Source organism: Talpa europaea (genome assembly GCF_964194135.1).
Source record: "Talpa europaea genome assembly, chromosome: 2".
NCBI lineage: Eukaryota > Metazoa > Chordata > Mammalia > Eulipotyphla > Talpidae > Talpa > Talpa europaea.
The window spans coordinates 57793045-57816236 of NC_140068.1; the positions used below are offsets into that span (position 1 = coordinate 57793045).

At 40.1% G+C, this 23192-nt stretch overlaps 1 protein-coding gene across 2 annotated transcripts; it reads left to right on the top strand.

Moving 5' to 3' along the window:
• Positions 1 to 342: 342 nt before the first annotated feature.
• Positions 343 to 22912, top strand: UBE2J1 (ubiquitin conjugating enzyme E2 J1; the record flags this gene model as incomplete). 2 transcript variants are annotated; one of them, XM_084227947.1, is made up of 8 exons in its annotated part: positions 343 to 373; positions 9013 to 9086; positions 10236 to 10367; positions 14028 to 14112; positions 14688 to 14793; positions 15457 to 15586; positions 17104 to 17223; positions 22634 to 22912. In XM_084227947.1, the coding sequence occupies 8 exons, from the start codon at positions 343 to 345 to the stop codon at positions 22910 to 22912; spliced, it is 957 nt and encodes a 318-aa protein (XP_084084073.1). The 2 variants fall into 2 exon arrangements, with proteins under 2 accessions (XP_084084073.1, XP_084084074.1); XM_084227948.1 differs by lacking the exon at positions 17104 to 17223.
• Positions 22913 to 23192: the final 280 nt, after the last annotated feature.

Here is a 23192-nt window from a genome sequence, read left to right on the forward strand (position 1 = left end):
GCAGGCCGGGCGGCCGCCGCGGGATTGGGCCGCAGCCAGACGACGGCGCTGACCTCCACCCCGGGCGCCGGCTCCTGCTACGCCGCGGCCGGCGCCGGCGCCTGCCCGGCCCTCAGAGGGGCGGGGGAGCAGCGGAGGAGGCGGCGCCATCGCGAACCCCGCGCCTCGCCCGCACTCTCCCCGCCGCGCCGCAGTCAGGGCCAGGGCCGGGCGGGAGCCGGGCGTGTCTGCGGAGGCCCCTCGGCCAGGCTCAGTCGGCCCGGGCCGCGCTGAAACCCGGGCGGCGGCGCGGACAGGAGGCGACGGCGGGACGGGAGGCCGGGGCCGGGCCAGCGACCCGCCATGGAGACCCGCTACAACCTGAAGAGTCCGGGTGAGCGGGGCTGCGGGCGGCGGCGCCTGCAGGGTGGCTCGGGGAGGCGGGGGGAGCCCAGACTCCGGTCCGGGCGCGGCGGTGACTTCGCGTCCGCCAGCACCGGGGGCGCCATTCCCAGTTTGGCGCTGTACGCGAGACCGCCGCCCGCTCGGGTGGTGCAGGCCGCAGGGCAGGGCGGCCGGGCGAGCGTGGGATGCCCAGCTTGGGGGCCCGGCCAGCGCCCCGGAGCACCCGGACTCGCCTTTCTTCTTGTTCGTTGTGTGGGACTGGACCACGAACTCGTCTCTAAGGAAAGGTGTCCACGTGATGTTCATGGGGGATAGCAGCCCCCTGCCCTCCCTGTGCCCGGAGCTCCGTCGTTATTTCTATCTTAGCTGACACCGGACTTTTTTTATTCACCGTTTGACTCACTCACGTTTGAGGATTTGCTTGTTTAAATACCCTATTGGCAGCCTTTTAGGCGAGTGGAATTATAGACTTAAAGGAAATAGTCTGTATGAAACTAACCAGCTAAGAAAATTGACTAGTTGAGCCATATTGTTACAGCCAACCTGTGATTTTGACTAATGGGATCTATATCTAGTCAGTTACAGAATGACATATCTCTACAGTCAGTTACAGAGACTAATTTTTCTGTGTGTTACCACTCCTGTTTCATTCACAGGCACAACCCAAACAATTCCAGCCTTAAATTCTTTTCTGGTGCATTATAAATGTGAAAGAAAAGCAACGAGCTTTTTCAAATTAAGACAGATTTGAGATGGGTTCTATAAATAGTATTTTATCTGTACCTTGATAAATTTGTCTGAAGGGAGAAATTTTATAGTTCAGCTCTAAACAATAATCCTAGGGTATTAGTGATGATTTGACCAATTTTTGCCTTTTTTTTTTTTCCTAAATAGCATTGTGAATCTCTGACTTTTTTTTTGAGGTTATGCATATTCCAGAAAAATTTGAAGGTATCGATTGAATGATGTCAGCTAAGACCTGACCAAGTACATAGAATCGCTCTGAACATTTGCAGGACCACAGACTCCTTTAAAAATCTGGTTAAGGTTATGGGGTTCTCCAAGAAATACACTGATAAAATTTACTTTCTGCGTTGTTTCAGGACCAGTACTCCCCTCTCCCATACCCAGCCCCATGTCAGTACAACTCTTAAAAATGGAGGAATAGGGACAGGGAGGAAGGTCATGAGGAGGGAAGGAAAAGTTTAATTTTAAGGTTAGTTGTAGAATGATTAAATTTTTTAGATTATGGCTAAGTTAAATGAAAGTACCTAAAAAACGTAAGGTGAGGGGCCTCCCCGGTGGCGCAGCGGTTGAGCGCTGGGTTGCGGAGCTGCCCGCGGCCTCTGCGGCGCCGGTTCGATCCCCGGCTGCTCCCCGGCCATCGGAGGAGGGTCCCACATGGCGCGCAGACCCCTCCTGCCGCCCGCTGCTCCCCTCAGCAGTGTACTTTGGTCCTTCTGCCTGCTCTGCTCCCTGCTCTGCTCCCCGCTCTGGCTCTGGTGAATTCTCTCACCCTCCTGTGCTTCTGACTGTACCCAGTGCATGTATAAACAAAAAACAAATAAACAAACAAGCAAACAAATAAAAAAAAAAATGTAAGGTGACTTCTTGGTCACATGGGACCACATCACTTAGGACAGTTGAAATACTTAGTGGAATGTGCAGAGAATCATGCAAATGTGAGCAGTGGTGCAATTTGGAACAGAGAACTGGTGTCCCAAGAGATTGTTGTTAGAGGACGCTGCTCAATTTTGATAGGTTATGATTCTGATAAGCTTTTAAAATTTTCTAGAATTTCGTGCATTTCCAAAGTATATGACCTATTGTCAGTTAGCTGAGTTTTGGTCCACATGATTCTAGGTGTATAATAAATAGCATCCTCTTTGGTTTCATTTTCTCAAAGGTTGTGTGGCTATTCTAAAAGAATTTAAAAAAAGCTTATTGTTTGTTGTGTGGATCATTTGGAGTTTATGAAGAAGGTGAATTAGATGTTATGGAATGCTAGGAGCCATAGAGAAAATGCTTCCTTTAATTTTCAGCCCTATAATATGCATATGTGGTTAAAAACACCGCACAACATCCAATTCACATTCTTTTCCTAGACTGTAGAGACATATAATGTACTGGTGGCTTAATATCTTCACCCAGATTTCCCAAAGACTTGAAAAATCTCTACAAGGTATAAAAATCAAACTCATGAGTTTTCTCTCCCTTCCCAAAATTGCACCTTATCCTAATATTCTTATCCTAATATTCTAATCCTGACAGCACCCTTGAGAGCATTTTTTTTAATCTGTCTTGGTCTACCCTTTTGCTACATACATACATGTATATGCATACATTCACACATTTTTGTGTGGGTACCATTACACAGAGACACAAATCTCATAGGTCATTTTTGTCACCATATCAATTGAAATAAAACTTAATAACTGATTACATCACTCCTCAAAATAAAAAATTTTTACTACCTTCCATAGCGGCAGATAAAGTTCAAAGCAAACTGTTTAGCTTGGCCTATAGGACTGCTCATGATGTGATCCTGTAGTAGAGCAACCTGATACAAAACGGGGTGCCTGACTGTGGGTCCTCACCTGCACTCTTAAAAGGACTTATCAATGCTCTACTGCAGGCACACACGAAAGGTTAATAAAAGGTTTATTTACAAGGGAAGGGGAAATGAGGAAATGTACAGCTCAGGGAGAAAAGTGGGAGACAAAGTTTTAAATGAGTCCTACCCAATCCGCGGATCTGGAATCCCAAATGGCGCTCTGAGAGCTGGCCGCCAGCCAGGAGCGGTGAAGCCAGGAGGCAAGCGATAGCGAGCCCCCCAAGGCCCACGTGTTTGGTTTTTTATATCCAACCTGGCTGCCCAACTCCACCCTCAGGTCCCAGCCACCCTCCCTTTGGTGGTGATGGGATTTGTCTTTCCCAAAGTCTTGATGGCTTTAGTCTGGAGTGGGGGCAGGGTCCACAAAGCCTGTATGGGATTAACTCAGGACATCATTTCCCCCTAACAATCCTTTTCTTACTCTCCAGCCTCATATCTTACCTTTTTTTTTTTTTTTAATTTTCTAGAGGCATGTCTTATTTATTTATCTATTTGTTTGTTTGTTTGTTTGGTTTATACATGCACTGGGTACAGTCAGAAGCCGGGAGGGTGAGAGAATTCACCAGAGCCAGAGCAGGGAGCAGAACAGGCAGAAGGACGGAAGTACACTGCTGAGGGGAGCAGCGGGCGGCAGGAGAGGTCTGCGCACCATGTGGGACCCTCCTCCGGTGGCCGGGGAGCAGCCGGGGATTGAACCGGCGTCGCAGAGGCCACGGGCAGCTTCGCAACCCAGCGCTCAACCGCTGCGCCACCTGGGAGGCCCCATATCTTACCTTTTTTTTTAAAAAAAAAAAAAAAAAAAAAAAAAAGATTTATTTGTGTATGAGTACAAGAGCTGGGGTACAGGCCAGAGGTGGAGGGGGCTGAGAGAATTCACCAGAGTCAGAGTGGGGAACAGTAGAAGCTGATCTACTGAAACACACTGCTGAGGGGATCAGGGGGCAAGTTAGGAAAGGTCCGCTGCCTTGTGGGTAGCTCCCTGGCTGGAGATCAAACTCGTGCTGCAGTGACTGAGGGTAGCTTCATAGGTTGCATCTTAGCCCCTTGTGCCACCAGGGAGGCCCTCATAGCTTACCATTCTTATACTCCTTTACATTTTCACCATCTTTCCATTTTACCTAAGTGACTTTCCAGATGGAGCAGCTCTACTCACCTGTATGCCTTAGTTCCTATTGGAACTTTTGTCTGGAATGCTTTCTCTTTAATCCACCTGAAATTCCTATTTTTTCAAACCTCTTTAAGGTTTAGTCCTGTCTAGTTCTCCTAGCCAGACTAAGATAGTGCCTATATTTGCGCATACTTGGTCACTATTTATGTTGTAATTGCTTTCATGTCTTTTTCAGTCTGTTCTGAGCTTTGTGAGCTTTTTGAAGGCAAGAAGCAGGTCTTAGGCATTCTTCTGGCTCCATAACTCAGACATTCTTTAAATGTGGAATGGATACCTTTCCAAGGTTTTTCTGGGCAGAAACATTGTTGTGGTTTTTTTTTTTAAGATTTATTTTTATGCATATAAGAACTGGGGTGTAGGCCAGAGGTGTGAGGGCGGGGGTGGATGGAGGGGCTGTGGTGGTGTGGGGGAGTGAAAGGATTCACCAGAGACAGAGTAGGGAGCAAAACAGGTAGATCTACTGAGATGCACTGCTGAGGGGAGCAGTGGGCGAGACAGGAGAGGTCTACTGCGCCTTGTGGGTTAACTCTCTGGCCACAGCTTGATAGTACTGAGATTTTAACCCCTGCGCCACCAGGGAGGCACAGAATCATTCATGTTTAAACTTTTAAGTGCCTTTATTGGAACAGGAAGAGGCATTTGGGGAATGTGACACTGGGTTCACTTCCTCATTATATCACTCAGCATATCACTTCCTCAGTGAAGCCTCTTCTGCATTTTACCAGTGCTTTTGAGATTGATGATCTCAAGGTGTTTGCTTTCCCAAGAGAAATAGATGCACAAAGAGATGTAAAAGATCCTGTTAGCTGAAGTTTTGTTTCCAAATCCCAATGTCAGCTGGTCTGGTCAATGAGTGAACTAGCCTGGTCATGTGAAGAGTGCTAATACCTAGGTTCCTAGTACCTAGAACTTGGACCCAGAGTGACATGTGACCTCCATTAAAAAGAACCAGAACAGGCATGCAGGTGCCAACCCCCTTCCCTTTCCTGGCACATCTTATCTCACCATGGTAGCAGAGTTCCACTGAATAACCTTGTAAAGAGATAAGAATAGAGTTGAAATGGAAAAAGTTTTCTCTCTAACCATGTGGTAGCAAAAGATGGAGTATCAGGAGTGCCAGACTGTGCTCAAGCTTTAGTTGCCAGGCAGTACATTGAAACTTGACTATTCCATAGCAGTGATAATTTCTCTTTGGGAGCCAGGGAGCCATGCCATCATAAGACCAATTAACATAACATAACAAGGCCTGTTTTTTTTTTTTTTTTTGAAGATTTATTTATGCATATAAGAACTGGGGTATAAGCCAGAGGTGGGGGCGGGGAGAGAATTCACCAGAGAGAGTGGGGAGCAGAACAATCAGAGCTACTGAAATACACTGTTGAGGGGAGCAGCAGGCAAGACAGGAGTGGGCTGCTGTGCCATGTGGTTAGCTCCCTGGCCGGCCGGGGATCGAACTTGTGCTACAGTGGCTGAGGATAGCTTGACAGCACTGTCTTTAACCCTTGTGCCACCAGGGAGACCCCCAACCAGGGAAAAACACTGAGAAGGCCTTATATTTTAATTCATTTCTGACCATAACTTGTGAGCTGGGAAAGAGGGAGGGTTGAAAAGGAAAGGAAGGAGAATTATGTGAAGGAATTATTGACTCTCATTTGACGAATGTAAACATTGAGGCAGAATAAGTGACTTGTTAAAGAATTTATAGCTACAAAATGTCAGTCATAATTTTAATGGAGCTCTAATTCCAGAATCCACATTCTTTTTCATTAAGCATTCATAATGTTATTTCAGAAAAAATATATTATGAAAATACTAGACTAATCTCACTTTGTTTTTGGCTACGTGACTTTAGTTTTCTCGTGATATGTGCCTTTGTGGTTTATGAACTAATAAAATCAACATGTTTGACTGCTCAGCCAAAGATTGTTTCTTTAACTATATTTTTACCGCAATTTTGACCCTTTCACACATCGCTCATAATATCCAGGTACTACTGGGTGTTTATTTTCTGCTGTTGAACTGAGCTGAGTGGGGAAAGAGGCAGAGAAAATATGATCAGGATATGGAATGACATAAAATCTGGCCTCTGCTGCTTGTTCATTATCTGGCTAGCTGATGAGGAATGAAGGAAAAACAATCTCCTTGGCATTTTTGATTGCTGGCAACAACCAAAGTAATTAACTTCTATGATTTCACTTATATCTGATAATATTAATTTACAAGGATTATATTTTTATGTAGCTTTAAACCAGGGGTTTTCATTCCTTCTGCCATGGGCCCCTTAGGTGGATGGGACATAAATAGATTGAATGGCCTTTGGTATTGGCCTCTTCCACCAAAATAACTCTGTTGTCTGTTTTACATATTGAGGCTTTCATTAAGCTCTTCTTTGAACAAAGATTTTATCTTACTACCAAATAAGTTTAAAAAACCATTGTCCTTAATTACTACCTTTGAAAAAGATTTGTTTTGGGATGATAGTAAAATTCAATTAAATTGATAATGGAGTATTTACCATGTGGTGAACCTTGAAAGGACTGTAGTAAAGTAGACTGTTTAGCAGGAAAGATAGGTGTTAAGTAATTAAAAGTGAGGTAAACTTTTTAAAAGACAAAATGCAGGTTTTCAGGGCTTTTGGCAGTATGACAAAGGGGTTCTACTTGGTCTCTATGGCTATGGTTTCCAAGCCTTACCAACCATTCCAATAACTTTTTTTCCCCCAACTTAGGAACCCCAGATTAAAATGAAATTTTTGGGGGGCCTCCCCGGTGGCACAGTGGCTTGAGCACAGAGCTGTGAAGCTGTCCGCAGCCTCTGCAGTGCTGATTCAGTCCCAGCCGGCTGGGGATTGAATTTCCTCCTGGGAGATTCCCACCTGGCTCAGCAGACCTCTCCTGAGTCACCCGCTGCTCCCCCTAGCAGTGCATTTCAGTCAGTCTGCCTGTTGTGTTTCCCACTCTGTCTTTGGTGAATCCTCTTACCCTCCTGCACATCTGACCTGTACCCCAGTGCTTGTATAAATAAATAAATCTTTAAAAAAACATAAATACAAGAAAATGAAATTTTTGCAAATGTCCTGACACATACTAACCTGTTTGGTTGTATGTGTGTGGGAGTTGCTTCTCAATTAACCTCTCCCTATAACATGCCAACCTATGCCTCCACTTACTTTTGTTGTTTACCTTTCATACCCAATTCCTACAGCCTTTCAGATGTCAATACCTGATCCATTTTCTTAAGATTTATTTATTTATGCATACAAGAACTGGGGTACAGGCCAGAGGTGTGGGGGGTGAGAGGATTCACCAGAGACAGAGTGGGGAGCAGAACAGGCAGACTAACAGAAATACGCTGCTGGGGGGAGCAGCCAGCAAGACAGAAGAGGTCTGCTACGCCATGTGGGTTACTCCCTGGCCACCCGGGGATTGAACTCCTGCTGCAGAGGCTGCGGATAGCTTCACAGTGCTGTGCTTAACCCCTTGCGCCACCAGGAAGCCCTGATCTATTTTCTGTCTGTTCTTAGTTATGCACCTAGAGCATACATAACTCTAATGGCATGTATTGAACTTACGTCAGTTAGTTTTCAAGCAGAGTTTGGGAGGACCTTGGGCTACCTGGCTTTGCTATCCTAATCCTGTATCCTGACTTTTTTTTTTTTTTCCAGCTCCTAAAGCTTCAGGTGAGAGGGGCTAGGATCAAAGGATTGGTCTTTGAGAGCCAATAGGGAAGGAAGGGGTACAGATACAGATAGGATTTAGATTGTGATAGGCTTTGAACAGTCATTTATCATGGAAACATAAGTCTATTCCATTCACTGAAAGAGGTAGAAAAGAGATAAGAAGTGAGTAAATCAGTGTGAAAAATTAGAATGTTTTTTGGAGAGAATTGGCTGGTTACCTTTCTAGAGAAATAAAGGAACATTGGGTAGCACTATAGCCCAATGGAGGTTGCTGATAATAATCTATAGTAGCCTCAATGTGTCTGCCTCAGTGACTGTTTTACTCCCTTCAGTAATGCTCAACCTTTGGGTATGAGATACTAAATCAGAATGGTTTGCTTGGGTCAGCTAGAACTGAATTTTTCTAGCGAGGTATGCAAGAGGGATTCCTACGTGTCAAGCGCGTAGAATATAGAGGGAAGTGAATATAGGTGAAAGTGGAGTGAAAGAAATTGTGGGGTCAGTGGATTGAAGATTTTAATTAAGCTGAAGAATTATTAAAAATAAAAATTCAGTTAGGGCATTGGAGATTCAGTGACCACTTGGGACAGTCCCATTAAGTTTTTGAGATAATGGGTGGAAAGTCCCAAGAAAGTGAGAATATGAGGGTTTGTTGTCCAAGAGCATGAGTGCCAGAGGGCATATTTTTGATAATATAGATATTTTAACAAGATAGAGTTGGGCTGCTTGTGTTGGAATACCAGCTCTTTCATTTACTTGTGGTGTGACCTTGGACACATTATGCAGTCAACCACATCTTAGTTTCTTCCTCTGGAAAATGGGGATAGAAATAGTATTTATCTCATAGTGTTGTTTTGAGCATTACATGAATATTTAAGTGCTGCCACATAGGAAGCATGCATAAGTATTTACTAAATAAAAAGTGTCTTTATGAGACTCCCCTATATGTTTAATATATAGCTCTTCTGATGCCTACCTCCTATTACCTTTATCTACCCTATGTAATTATTTCTATTTTCCCATAATTAAATTTTTAGCATATGCTCACTTAAATTAGTATTCTCAGTGTGTTTTGTTAAAATCTGAACTTTTTCATTAGTTTGTTAAGTCTGTGCTGTTTGTTTGGAAAAGTATATTTTAAATGTCTCTCATAAAATTTTATTTTAGCTGTTAAACGTTTAATGAAAGAAGCAGCAGAATTGAAAGATCCAACAGATCATTACCATGCGCAGCCTTTAGAGGTTAGTTTCTATCTCTATATTCTATATATGAATCTTCATTTTTTAAACAAATTCCTTAAAATTGTTTTTTCACTGCTGTGAGTCATTACAGATGTGTTTGGTATGTTTTACTCCCTGTGTATCCTGAGTATTTCAGTAGACTTTTAAAATCAGACAATTTAGAAAAAGCAGATTTTTGGTCTCTATAAAATACACCTCAGATGCTAAATTGGTTTTAGGTATTGATTATGAAAAGTGTGAGTGGAAAGAACTCCAGATTTTTACAGTGGAAAAACCAGCATCTTGAGGTGTCATTGCAGCTAGTTTGGGCTTTTTGCACTAGCATCATCTCCACCTTTCTTCTGTTTTCTCATCTGTAAAAGGAGGGTATTAAAATGTACTTGGTCTGGTTTTCATATTAATAGTGATAAGGAAGTAAAATAATATATGCTCAAGTATTTTGCAAACTATGAAGTACTTGGTAACTCTAAGATGATGTTAATAGTAGTATTTATATTACTGACCACTTGTAAGTAATCTCTTATACATCTGTTAGGGATAATTTTTTAAAGTTTGTTAAAATAATCCAGATTCTTAGTATTTCTTATATAATCTTATTTGATTGCATAATAATATCACTAATTGGTATTCAAGAATTAATTTCCAGTTTCATTAAATATGCAGTCTTATTATGAATGTAAAATAATATGCAGACTTTTAAAATGCATTTGTTTAAAAAAGACTAGATTTTATGGGACACAAGGATTCGTTGTTGTTTTTTTTTAATCTTTTTTTTTTTAAAGATTTATTTATTTTATTTCTACAAGCACTGGGTACAGTCAGAAGCATGGGAGGGTGAGAGAATTCACCAGAGCCAGCGCGGGGAGCAGAGCAGGCAGAAGGACCGAAGTACACTGCTGAGGGGAGCAGTGGGCGGCAGGAGAGGTCTGCGCGCCATGAGGGACCCTCCTCCGGTGGCCGGGGAGCAGCCGGGGATTAGTTTTCATTTATAGCTTTTGTACTTTTATAGTGTTTTATGCCTTAGAAACTGTTCAAGTCATAATAGAAAACATTTAATTTTTCTCAGCTGTAATAGTAATATTTCTAATACTGATAAAACTGGTCGAACGTTTTAATGCTATTGATTTGCTCGTTATTGTTTTTGTTCAGGATAACCTTTTTGAATGGCACTTCACAGTTAGAGGACCCCCAGACTCTGATTTTGATGGAGGAGTTTATCATGGACGAATAGTACTACCACCAGAGTATCCCATGAAACCACCAAGCATTATTCTCCTAACGGTAAGAATTCTTGCCATTTTGGAATGCTCTTGATTTAAGTCTCCATGGTGGCTACAGAGTATAGTCAGTGTATTCATTGTCATTAAGAAATAAAGTAGACATTATTATATTTTTGCCTTTGGGCACCAGGCCTGGGCCTAAATATTTTTTCCATAAAAATAGTTCTTGGGGCCTCCCTGGTGATGAAGGGGGTTAAGTGTCAGCACTATGAAGCTGTCCGTAGCCACTGCAGCGTGAGTTCCATCCTTGGCCAGGAAGCTAGCCCACTTGGCACAGCAGACCTCTCCTGTCTCACACACTGCTCCCCTCACCAGTGTATTTCAGTAGATCTGCCTGTTCTGCTCCCTACTCTGTCTCTGGTAAATCCTCTCATACCCCCACCTCCCACCTCTGGCCTGCACCCCAGCTCTTGTATGCATAAATAAATAAATAAATAAATAAATAAATAAATAAATAAATAAATAAATAAATAAATAAAAATAATTTTTATGAAGTTGAAGCTTCTGAGAAGTACTACTAGTTCTAAAAAATAATTTCCGGGCCTCCCTGGTGGCGCAGCGGTTGAGCACTGGGTTGCGAACCTGCCCGCGGCCTCTACGGCGCTGGTTCTATCCCCGGCTGCTCCCCAGCCACCAGAGGAGGGTCCCACATGGCGCGCAGACCTCTCCTGCCGCCCGCTGCTCCCCTCAGCAGTGTACTCCGGTCCTTCTGCCTGCTCTGCTCCCCGCTCTGGCTCTGGTGAATTCTCTCACCCTCCCGTGCTTCTGGCTGTACCCAGTGCATGTGTAAACAAAACAAACAAACAAACAAATAAATAAATAAATAAACATGCCAAAAAAAAAAATAAATAATTTCCATGTGTAATTTCCATAATGTGGTTGGACGGATTCAGTGAATATGCAGAAGGCTAGGCACAATGTCCTGGCACGCAGTAAATGCTCAGTAAAGGACAGTTAATATTGTTATATCTCTTAATGAAAATACCTCAACTTCCCACTTTTCTTCAGTTCTGTTTCTCATCTCTATGTAGTGGTCTGAGAGTAAGAACTGACAGAGTCTTCAATAAATGTTAGCTATGTTGTTACTATTTGTCTTAGAATTTCTCTCCATCTTCACATATTTTATCTCCATGTGAAGGAAAACTATTGATCCAATTTTGTCTTTCCTGGGACATTGTTCCATCAATAAATCATCTCTTGTTAAGCTTCTCTTTTTTCCTTTAATGACCTAAACTTGAAAAAACAAATGAAACTGGACCTCCCTTGTGGTGCAAGGGATTAAGCACCACACTATGAAGCAATCCACAGCCTCTACAACACAAGTTCGATCCCCGGCCAGCCAGGGAGCTATGGTGAGGAGGACCTCGGCTGTCTCACCGCTGCTCCCCTCAGCAGTGTATTTCAGTTCGTCTGCCTGTTCTGTTCTCCACTCTGTCTCTGGCAGATCCTCTCACCCCCCACACTTCTGGCCTGTACCCCAGTTCTTGTATGCATAAATAAATAAATCTTTAAAAAAAAAATGAAACCAAAATAAAAACCTTTGTAATCTGTGCTACCACTTCAAATTGTTGCCCTATTTTTCTCTATAACTTTAAAAGCATCTATATTCTAGATTAACCTGTCATAGTTTGCTTTCTACATATAGAACACTGTTGAAAATGTTCAGAAAAATGGCTCCTCTCAGTCTTTATCCTGTTCAGTCTGAGTTAAATATCTGATACATATGGGGTAGTAAATGGTGAAGCAAAAGATACGCATCAATAAATACCAAATTAATGTTGTTTTTACATATATTTGGTATAGTGGAAAGAACATTAGTTTTAGAACCAATAAACCTGGATTCTGACTAGTGCTCTTTCCATTATTCTGAAAACAGTTTATATAATCTCTCTTTGAAATGCAGTTTTCTTATCTGTCAAGAGATATGTATGATAAATATAATAATCATTATAAAGTTCCTGGCATATAGAAGCTTCTTTTTTTTTTTTTTTTTTAAAGATTTATTTATTTATTTATACAGGCACTGGGTACAGTCAGAGGCGCGGGAGGTAGAGTGAATTCACCAGAGCCAAAGCAGGAAGCAGAGCAGGCAGAAGGACCGAAGTACACTGCTGAGGGGAGCAGCGGGCGACAGGAGAGGTCTTCGCACCATGTGGGACCCTCCTCTCGTGGCCGGGGATCAAACCGGCGCTGCAGAGGCTGCGGGCAGCTTCGCAAGCGCTCAACTGCTGCGCCACCGGGGAGGCCCATATATAGAAGCTTCTTATAAAATATTAGGGGATGTTGAGAATTGTTCAAATTGTCAGTATAGTTGCTCCTGGGAGTGCCCCATTGTATCAGGAATCATTAGTTACTAGATCATCAGGAGAGACAAGTAGTCTGGGAGGAGGAGCTGGTACATGAGAAACTGGTAAGGAAACTGGTAAGGGTAGTTGGGGGAGCAGCTATTTACCAGTCAGTATAGACATTTTTTAATAGTTCACCAAAGGTATAATTATAGCACACTGGCTAAGAATCAGCCCTGTCCTCCTAAGAAAGGGAACAACTTTCCCTTTCTTGTTCACTTCTCTCTTCGGAAAAGTGTTCTCTATCCTTCATTTGACAAATAGTTATTAAACACATGTCATGTGCAATGAGAGAACAAGTCAAATTCTCTGCCGATGTGGAACTTTTATTCTGACATCATGTCTCTTCCTTTCCCGTCCATATAAATATGGAGCATCTACAATTCAGACTTGTTTTTTCTTATTTCCATGAAGTGGCTTTAGTGATCATCTCTGTTGAATTCAGGTTCCAATAATGTGTATTTTTTTTCTGACATCAACATCATCAATAGGTCTTACACCAGGACAACAGATCCATGCCCAAAACTGTAATCATTATTTCTGATCTCCCTTTCCTATGTTTCTATTGTATGAAATTGCTTCATCCTTCTGAAAATCTCTTCTGTCTCAGAGCCTTTTTCTCTACTCTTTTCCTCACTGATACTTAGTTAGGTGATGCTATATCCTTAGGTTTTTATCCTAGTCTCTGCACATCTTCTCTTTTAGATGCTTCACAGAGCTTAGCTCTGGACTAGGCACAGAGGAGGACATCATGACCTCCTTATATGTCAGTTATTTAGGTCTCAAAAAGGTGCTACAACAACATATAAAAATAGCTTTTATTATTAATTCAGAATCTAGCAGAGTATTTCTTAAGGACAAAAATCTATGTCCCATTAGAGATTATTTCCTTTTAAATTCTCTTTTTTTTCCCCAAGATTTATTTTTTTGTAGAAGAACTGGGGTATAGGCCAGAGGTGTAGGGGGTGAGAGGATTCACCAGAGACAGAGCAGGGAGCAGAACAGGCCATTTAACTGAAATACACTGCTAAGGGGAGCAGCAGTGAAACAGGAGAGGTCTGCTTCACCATATGTGGGTTAGCTCCCTGGCCAGAATTGAACTGAGGCTGCTGCCATGATGGGCTGTAGCAATAACCCCTAGGCCACCAGGGAGGCCCCATCCTTTTAAATTCTTTAAAAATTATCTTTGAAAGTTATTATATGTAAATCTATAGAATATACATTTAGAGCATAAAAAATTAAACACACTTGTTAAATGCTTTATTTTTTAAAAAGCCTTTCTTATTAACTTTTTAAATGCATTATTTATTCCTAAGGCTAATGGTCGATTTGAAGTAGGTAAGAAAATCTGTTTGAGCATCTCAGGACATCATCCTGAAACTTGGCAGCCTTCATGGAGTAGTAAGTATTTTTTTTTTTTTTTAAAGATTTATTTATTTATTTATACAAGCACTGGGTACAGTCAGAAGTGCGGGAGGATGAGAGAATTCACCAGAGCGGGGAGCAGAGCAGGCAGAAGGACCGAAGTACACTGCTGAGGGGAACAGCGGGCGGCAGGAGAGGTCTGCACGCCATGCGGGACCCTCCTCTGGTGGCTGGGGAGCAGCCGGGGATCGAATCAGCGCCGCAGAGGCTTCAGGCAGCTTCACAACCCAGCGCTCAGCTGCTGCGCCACCGGGGAGGCCCTATTTTTTTTAAAGTGAATATAAATCTTAGATAACTTGAATAAATTCATAAAGTATAATGCCCTCTTGAGATTGAAGCTGTTTTGAGAAAATAATTTGATATTATTAAATAAATAAATTTGATATTATTAAATAAAAATGTCTTTCCTTATCTAGGTTTTTACAGTTGTTTTAATGTAAGTCCTTTACTGATATGTCTTTCATGAAAGCCTACAACTCTTTTGTTCTTTCTAGAGTAAAACCTTACCTTTTACAAAGCAACTTAGATTGATGTTTACTTTTCTATTTCAGTAAGAACAGCATTATTAGCCATTATTGGGTTTATGCCAACAAAAGGAGAAGGAGCCATAGGTTCTCTAGATTACACACCTGAGGAAAGAAGAGCACTTGCCAAAAAGTAAGTTTTGCATTTCATTATTTTTTTTTTAAGATTTATTTATTTATTTATTTGTAGAAGAACAGGTATAGATCAGAGGTGCAGGGTGTGAAGAAGATTCACCAGAGACAGAGTGGGAAGCAGAACAGTCAGAGTTACTGAAATACGGTTCTGAGGGGAGCAGTGTGTGAGACAGGAGAGGTCTGCTGCACCATATATGGATTACTTCCCTGGCCGGGGTTTGAACTCAGGCCTTAGTGGTGATAGTGCTGAGACTTAAACCCTACAGCACCAGGAAGTCACTTGCTTTTCATTCTTTATGATTCAAGTACTATCTGGATAATTACTATTAAGAGATAGGCTCTCTCTCTTTGTGAGTTACATTGGCATAGGAGCTAGTCTTAGTTTTTTCTATTTCAGAGATTTAGGGCTGTTCCAGTTTCCCTGTGGTGACCAGAATCTGAAAAATTGATCGCATGCTACCTAATTTTGAAAAGTAGTTATAATAATTTTTTTATAACCTAACATGTATATTTGTTTCAGAAATACAGTTATTACCACAGTTGTTCAGTTTATATGTAGAGGAATGTTTCTTTTAAAGCTAAATTTAATTATTCATTACTTGTGTGTCTTGAATTAATATTCAAGTATTTGATTATATCCACCAATAATTTTTTCTCCCAGATCACAAGATTTCTGTTGTGAGGGATGTGGCTCCACCATGAAAGATGTCCTGTTGCCTTTAAAATCTGGAAGTGATTCAAGCCAAGCTGACCAAGAAGCCAAGGAACTAGCTAGACAAATCAGTTTTAAGGTACTCTACATTCATAAATTCTAATTATATAACCCTTTCTTTTAGCAACCAAATTCTGGATGGAAAGTACAGCTCTATACTTTATGGCAATAAATTTTTACAAGTTTTCTTAATACAGAAGTAATAAACATTTGCAAGGGCATGATAACAATAGTTAAAAGCTTGGACTCTAGGGCTTCCCTGGTGGTACAAGGAGTTAAGTCTCAGCACTGTCAAGCTGTCACGAGCCACTGCAGCACGAGTTTAATTCCAGGCCAGGGAGCAGACCTCTCCTGTCTTGCTATTACTCTCCTCAGCAATGTATTTCAGTAGATCTACCTGTTCTGCTCCCCTCTCTGTCTTTGGTGACTCCTCTCACCCCCCGTACTTCTAGCCTATACCCCAGTTCTTGTATGCATACATAAATAAAATAAATCTTTAAAAAAGGAGAAAATGACATGCATAATCACATCCCCAAGATATGATTGCTGCTAATATTTTGGCATAGCTCCCTTATATCTTCTTTTTTCTGCATATATGTTGTACCCAAACAAATAATTACTTCTGGAATTTAATTAGCTCCACAAAAGTTGTCAACCTGCATTAAGCAACATGCTTCCCACAACCCTCTTTTCCATCTCTTTATATCCTATCAGTCTTCCAGATCTAGTTCATGGACAGATTTTTCCTTCTATTTTATTGTGGAGTCTAGAAGAGGAGGTGTGTGGTAAACTTTGATTGCTTTCTTCCAAATTCCAATTCCCATTGTGCTTAAAATTGCTTCTCTGAAACTCTTAGTGCCAGATGTGTGTGTGTTTTGTTTTTTTTTTTAAGATTTTATTTATTTATACAAGCACTGGGTACAGTCAAAAGCGCGGGAGGGTGAGAGAATTCACCAGAGCCAGAGCAGGGAACAGAACAGGCAGTCTGACGAAATACACTGCTGAGGGGAGCAGTGGGCGCTGCTTGAGAGGTCTGTCACGCCATGTGGGACCCTTGCTTGTGGTTGGGGATCAAACCAGTGCTGCAGAGGCTAACGGGCAGCTTCGTAGTCCTGCGCTCAACCGCTGCGCCACCAGGGGAGGCCCACCAGATGTGTTTTGTACAGCAAAATTTCAGATTTTTGAAAGCATCAAATGTAAATTATTTATTAATACTTATAGTGGGTTAGCAGCACTCCATAATTAAATCCATTGCTATTTCCTAAGCAAACCTGGGAGTAGATACACTAATATGGAGTAAAAACTGTTAATAGCCTTAACTGTTTTTTGCTGAAAATTGCAAAAAATATTACTTTTTAGAACTTTTTGCAATTGTGGATTATAACTATGATGTTAGTTTTGTCCATCCCCAGGTAACAGCTCCTTGAGAACAGGAATTGTCAATGCCTCTTCCTATAACACCTAGCACAGAGTTGAACACATGATTGAGAGTTGATATTAAAGTAGCAATTAAATCTAATAGAGGAATTTAGTATTATGGTGAGTTATTGTATACATTTCCTACTGTGACACTGCTTTTGGATATATCTTTTGTAGGCAGAAGTCAATTCATCTGCCAAGACTATCGCTGAGTCGGACTTAAACCACTCTTTTTCACTAAGTGATTTACAGGACAATATACCTACAACGTTACAGGGTGCTACAGCCAGCACATCGGTATGGCTTTTGTCTTTTACATATGTCTGTATTAATTATATTTTACAGTAAGAGGGAGAGATCCCTAGATGAAATATCTGAATATTTTGATTCTCTTTACAGCTGGATTCTAGCCCCGCTCTCCCTCTAATGAATTATATAATCCTAAGTAATTTACACATACTTTCTGGGTCTTCTTTTGTTAGATGGAGCTGAACTAAATAAGTTTTAGGCCTTATTATTCCTCCAGAAATCTATGATTTCTCTGAAAAGTTAATTTTAATATTGTGCTAGATTCTGAATAAAACAAAGTATAAACAAAGTATATGTACAAAATAAAACAAAGTATACATATATGAGACAGTTTCTAAATAGGCACTCTATTTTTATCAGATTTGTTAAACTGCATCAAAGCACAGAATTAGTAAAGATCTGGAGCCAGCTTTACTCTAGACCTGCTCTGTTCTATACAGTAGCCACTAGCCACATCTAGCTATCTAAATTTATATTTTTTATTCAAAATTATATTGGCCACTTTTCAGGTAACTTATAATCACATATGGTGGTTACCATATTGGACAGTATAAACATTAAACATTATCACAATGGAAAGTTTTATTGGACATTGCTGTTTTGCACGTAGTAAGTGTCCCAATAATTATTGAATGAAAGAATAAATGTGTTGTTAGTTGTACCTTGATTTATTGTTTACATATTGGTCAACCTAAGACATCAGAGAGATTGATTAAGAAGTAATGGGATCATTGCTAAATAATCAGGATTATGGGGGAAAACTTTAATTTCCCTTTCTATGTATAGAATATGAACTTTCTTTTGGGGTTTTTTGAATAGCAGATTGGTTTGTAGGCAATCACTCCACCCCACCCTGACACCTTGCGAATTTATAAAGGATTTTAAGGGTCAGGAAATTGAAATAGAAGTTTGACAAATACAGACTTACCTTTTACTCAGGATACCTACTATAAAGTGGGGCTGAAGTGACCCTTTCTAATTCAGAGTGAGATAGGCAGAGAGAATTAGTTTGGAGAAAGCAGGGGAGAAGGTGCTCTGAAGGAAGTACTTGGAGGACTAGAGATAGAGTTTATAATAAAAAGTATTTGCTGAAAGTTAAATCACTTTCACATGATCACCATGAGATTTTATAAATTGCAGAGGGATGTAATGAAGTAATTTTAGTGGAGCATATATTTTTGTTTGAAGTATTAAAAAAGTTTCAAATAAGTTTTCATCTCGAGTTCTTTTTTTCATATGTAGTTTTTTTTTTAAAAAATAAGAGCATTCTATTTCAGAGAGGGGGGTGGTAATCTTTTTTTTAATATGTAAGGACAGTCTGTTAATATTTGTGAAAGATTTAAATTTGTCTTTAGTCTATCTTAAATCTAAGTAAGGTTCCCCTGTTACAGATTCCAGTTGTAGTTTATTTTACTATTATTTATTTTCTGTCTTACATTCCAGAATTTAAGTTCTTTGAAGATCAGTGTTCTTTAGTTCTCCACTGTATCCCAGTGCTTGGCACCGTGCCTTGATTTTATTTTATTTTATTATTATTATTTTTAAAGATTTATTTATTTATGCATACAAGAACTGGGGTACAGGCCAGAGATGCAGGGGGTGAGAGGATTCACCAGAGACAGAGTGGGGAACAGAACAGGCAGATTGACCAAAGTACACTGCTAAGGGGAGCAGCAGGAGAGTCAGGAGAGGTCTGCTGCGCCATGTGGGTTGTTCCCTAGCCAGCTGGATATCGAACTGGTGCTGCAGAGGCTATGGATTGTTTCATAGTGCAGTGCTTAAACCCTTGCGCCAACAGGGAGGCCCCATGCCTTGATTTTAGTGGGTAGTCAGTACATATTTGTTGATTGAATAAATGACTTTCAGGATTGGCACTTTTAAAAAACACTAGGAATATAAAGAAATTGAATTTATATAAATTAGACTGTACAAGCAAGAATGTTATGGTAGTATTTTCCATTCTGATTTTAAAGTACCTAAAACTTAGAAGTGTTTTTCATAGATACAGATAATTAATTGATGCCAGTACTGGTTAAAACACTGACAAGCAATGAATTGTCTATAATTGCAAGCTAAGCTTTTAATTACATATACATACAAATTATCTCAGAGTGATTCTGTAAGTTGATCATTATGGAAGTAACTGAGACCTGTTTTTGGCTGAGATGGCTGCTTTACATGCAAGTGTAATATAAATTCTCTGAGATATTGTACATTAAATCCCAGATAAGCTATGTTTTTTTAGCCTTGAGGGGGCAGATGATCCCCCAGAGTCTAAATATAGGAGATAACATTAGGCCATCTGTTGCTTTTTGAGACAGATATTTCAACTATGTACAAATAGGAAAAATATTGATGGTAGTTTTATCTTCTTCCAGTCTAACAGATTTTTTTTCCCCAGAGATTGAGGTTCTGAATAAACCATTCCATAAAAAGCACAAAACTCCCTCATAGATGCTGGTTATTTCAGGTTGTTACAGAAAAATTTATATGTATTCTAAGGGACTTAATTTGTGACTGTAGATTTTTGCTTTATATAAATAAATTGCATTTAAATCTTAAATACCTTTGTCTTCTAGAAATGGTTGCTTCATCTTTATTAAGGAATTGAAACTATTATGACTTAAGTATTCTTTCTATAGTTTGTGTGTTTGAACAAGTTTAGGCAAACATCAAAGGTTTAGAAGTTCTGTCACCAAACCTACAGCATTTTGAAAATGCTAAAGGCAACTCACTTTGCCACCTGGCAATGCCATATGAACTACCAAAATTTAGTGCAATTAGTCTTTAACTCCAAATAATTTAGGTTCTTCAGGGTCTATAATCTTGAAGTTGGTACTGTTTTCCCTTCATGTGATTCTTTTAAGTAGAAAATATTTTAGAATTTTATAATACTGTAACACTAGGTTTTAGTAATATATCCACCAAAGACACCTGAAATATAGGACCTTATTAAAAGTAGTACATCTATATAAATATTTCCATTAACTGCATATACTAAAATATCATCTAAAGTCAGTGTTTTAAGTGTTCTAAATATATGATTAATACTAATAAAGGTCTGAAAAGCGGTCTTAAGTAAAGTTACGACATTTTTAAACCTAAATGTAATATCTCCAAAGGAATATATTAATTGTATTAATAACATAATAAACAATTGTATATCCTAAGCACTTTGTATCATCCCACTTAATACTCATAACCACTAAATTAGATATTATCTCTGATGTGCAGATGAGGGAGCTGAATCTTAGGTTAAATAACTTGCTTTAAGTCACAGATCTATAGAGTGGCAAAGCCAGCCTTGTAATGATAAGGCTTCTGTTTGGGGTGGGTCTGTGGACAGCATAATCTTCCTCTCAAGCTAGTGGGAAAAAGTGACATGTATAAAACAGACTGAGTCAGTCTTATTTCCTAACTGATAGCACATCATGTTTTTTATTTTTCTTTAGAGCCCATTTCTCTATAAGTTTGAAGTACTTTCAGTCAGTCAGAACTTGTATCTTCTTTGGCTGATGGAAGAACAGGAGATCTCAAATGGAATGTTGCTATATTGGTTGCCATGACACAGTTCAACACAATGAGCATTTATTAAGTCACTGTATGACACCTGTGACAGTGTAAGACCTTATGAAATGCTGCAGCTTTGTGTATTTATTTTCTGCCTGCAGATTGGTTCCAGAAGTCCTTGAGTATACATATCTAAGTCCATGTAGCACTGACTCAGTATCAGCACTAATTTTTAACTCAAAGTGGTAGTTTCTTTCTGCCTCTGTGTTATGGATCATTACATTTGAGTACTTCTGAAGGATAGTGTTAAAGAGATTTAGATTATTTAAACCCTTTAATGTTGAGATGAATGTCAGATTTAAAATTAATTTCTTGTGCAGGAAACTAGATCAGTTTTTCCCCCAGTGTGTATAGCTGTTGGCAGCACAAAGCCCATCCTCTTACTTTTGTAAAAAAAATATTTGAATTACTTTATTCACATGATTTTTTTTCTTTCTAACTATTAAAATTTTCTCTAGTGAAAAGTATTAGTATAAAGTTGTTTTCAATAAAAGAATTAAAGACATTGAGTTATTAGAGGTAGAGTTAATGTATCTAAATAAATAAAATGGAATTTATATTTTGTCCTTTTTATTTATAAATGATATTTAAGTTTTGAATCAGTTGGTATCACACTGTAGTTTTATCTTGACCTAGTAGTCATTGAAAGGATAGAAAGAGTTGTCATTCACTCCTTTGTGGAGGGCAAGTAGGTGCCAATGTAGAGGATACATTGAGTCTCCCATAACTACCTCCCAAATTTTTCTCAGTACAAATTTTACTTTGAAAGGGTAAAGTAACACAGTTCATTCTTTGCATATGTAAAGTAACACAGTTCAAACTCACAATAAAGGGGCCTCCCCGGTGGCGCAGTGGTTGAGCGCTGGGTTGTGAAGTTGCCTGTCAGCCTCTGCAGCGCCGGTTCGATCCCCGGCTGCTCCCCGGCCACCGGAGGAAGGTAACACATGGTGCGCAGACCTCTCCTGCCGCCCGCTGCTCCCCTCAGAAGTGTACTTCAGTCCTTCTGCCTGTTCTGCTCCCCCCTCTGGCTCTCTGACTCTCTGGTGAATTCTCTCACCTTCCCGCGCTTCAGACTGTATGAGCCCTTGACAACGCCGGGCCCAGCAGCAGAGTCAAAGAAGGTTGTCTACTTCACCAGATGTAATCCAGGGCCAGCAGCCAAGAGACAACCAGTGCTTGTATAAAATAAATAAATCTTAAAAAAAAAAAAAAAAACAATAAAGGACTCTTCTAGACTGTATTCAATTCAGTTGATGGAAATTGTGAGAAAAAGGGTAAGCCTCGTTTGAAACCACATCTAAATTTTACAGCATTACTGTGAAGAACTTAGTTTGAAATGATTTTGTATGCTCTGTGATTGTTGGTGAAGCATGTCGATAGGTAAGATAAACCTGATTCATAAAAGGCACACTTGAGAGTTGCTCTTTTTTTTTGGCATTTTTAGAATGACAAATTTTCAAACAAAGTAGAAATCAAATTGCTTCTGTGCTTGGCTCTCCTGGAAGAAGGGAGGTCCCCAAATACTTAGCATATACTACTGGAGTTGCAGTGGAGGGAGGATGGAAAACCTTCTATAGAGAACATGGTCAACTTTGTCCTTGTCTTATTTGTTGTCAGTAAATTCTCCACACAGTGAGTACTCAAATAACTTGTGTTGCTAGTTTAATCAGAAGGGTGAATTATTAGTCTGAGCATTCAGATAAATCTTGGTAGTTTTTCCCTTAGACACATTTCGTTCTCTGAGATTCTGGTATTTTTGAATAGTTAACAGGTGTATACATACATATTTTCTTTGCCAATTTCAAACAAATTTCTTAAAATTTCCTAGTATGGAGTCCAGAACCCCTCTGCAACATCTCTTCAACAACCCGCCCAACCTGTAGCTAAGAATACCTCCATGAGCCCTCGACAACGCCGGGCCCAGCAGCAGAGTCAAAGAAGGTTGTCTACTTCACCAGATGTAATCCAGGGCCAGCAGCCAAGAGACAACCACACTGATCATGGCGGGTCAGCTGTACTGATTGTCATCTTGACTTTAGCATTGGCAGCTCTCATATTCCGACGAATATATCTGGCTAATGAGTACATATTTGACTTTGAGTTGTAATACTGTTTTATGTCTTAAGAGCTGTGACTCAACTGCTTCATTAAACATTCTGCATTGGGTGTAATCTAAGAATTGTTTACAAAAGGTTATTTTGTATTTACCCTTCATTCCTTTTTTTGATCCTTATAAATTCAGTATATAGGTAGGCATTCAGACTGTCCTGCTAAGTTTAAGGAACTGCAAGTTACAGTTCCTTTCTTACAATATGACCTGCTTTATAGGGAAATAACTTATTGTTATTTCTCATGCCTCAGTTTCTTTTTATGTAAATTTGTGATAT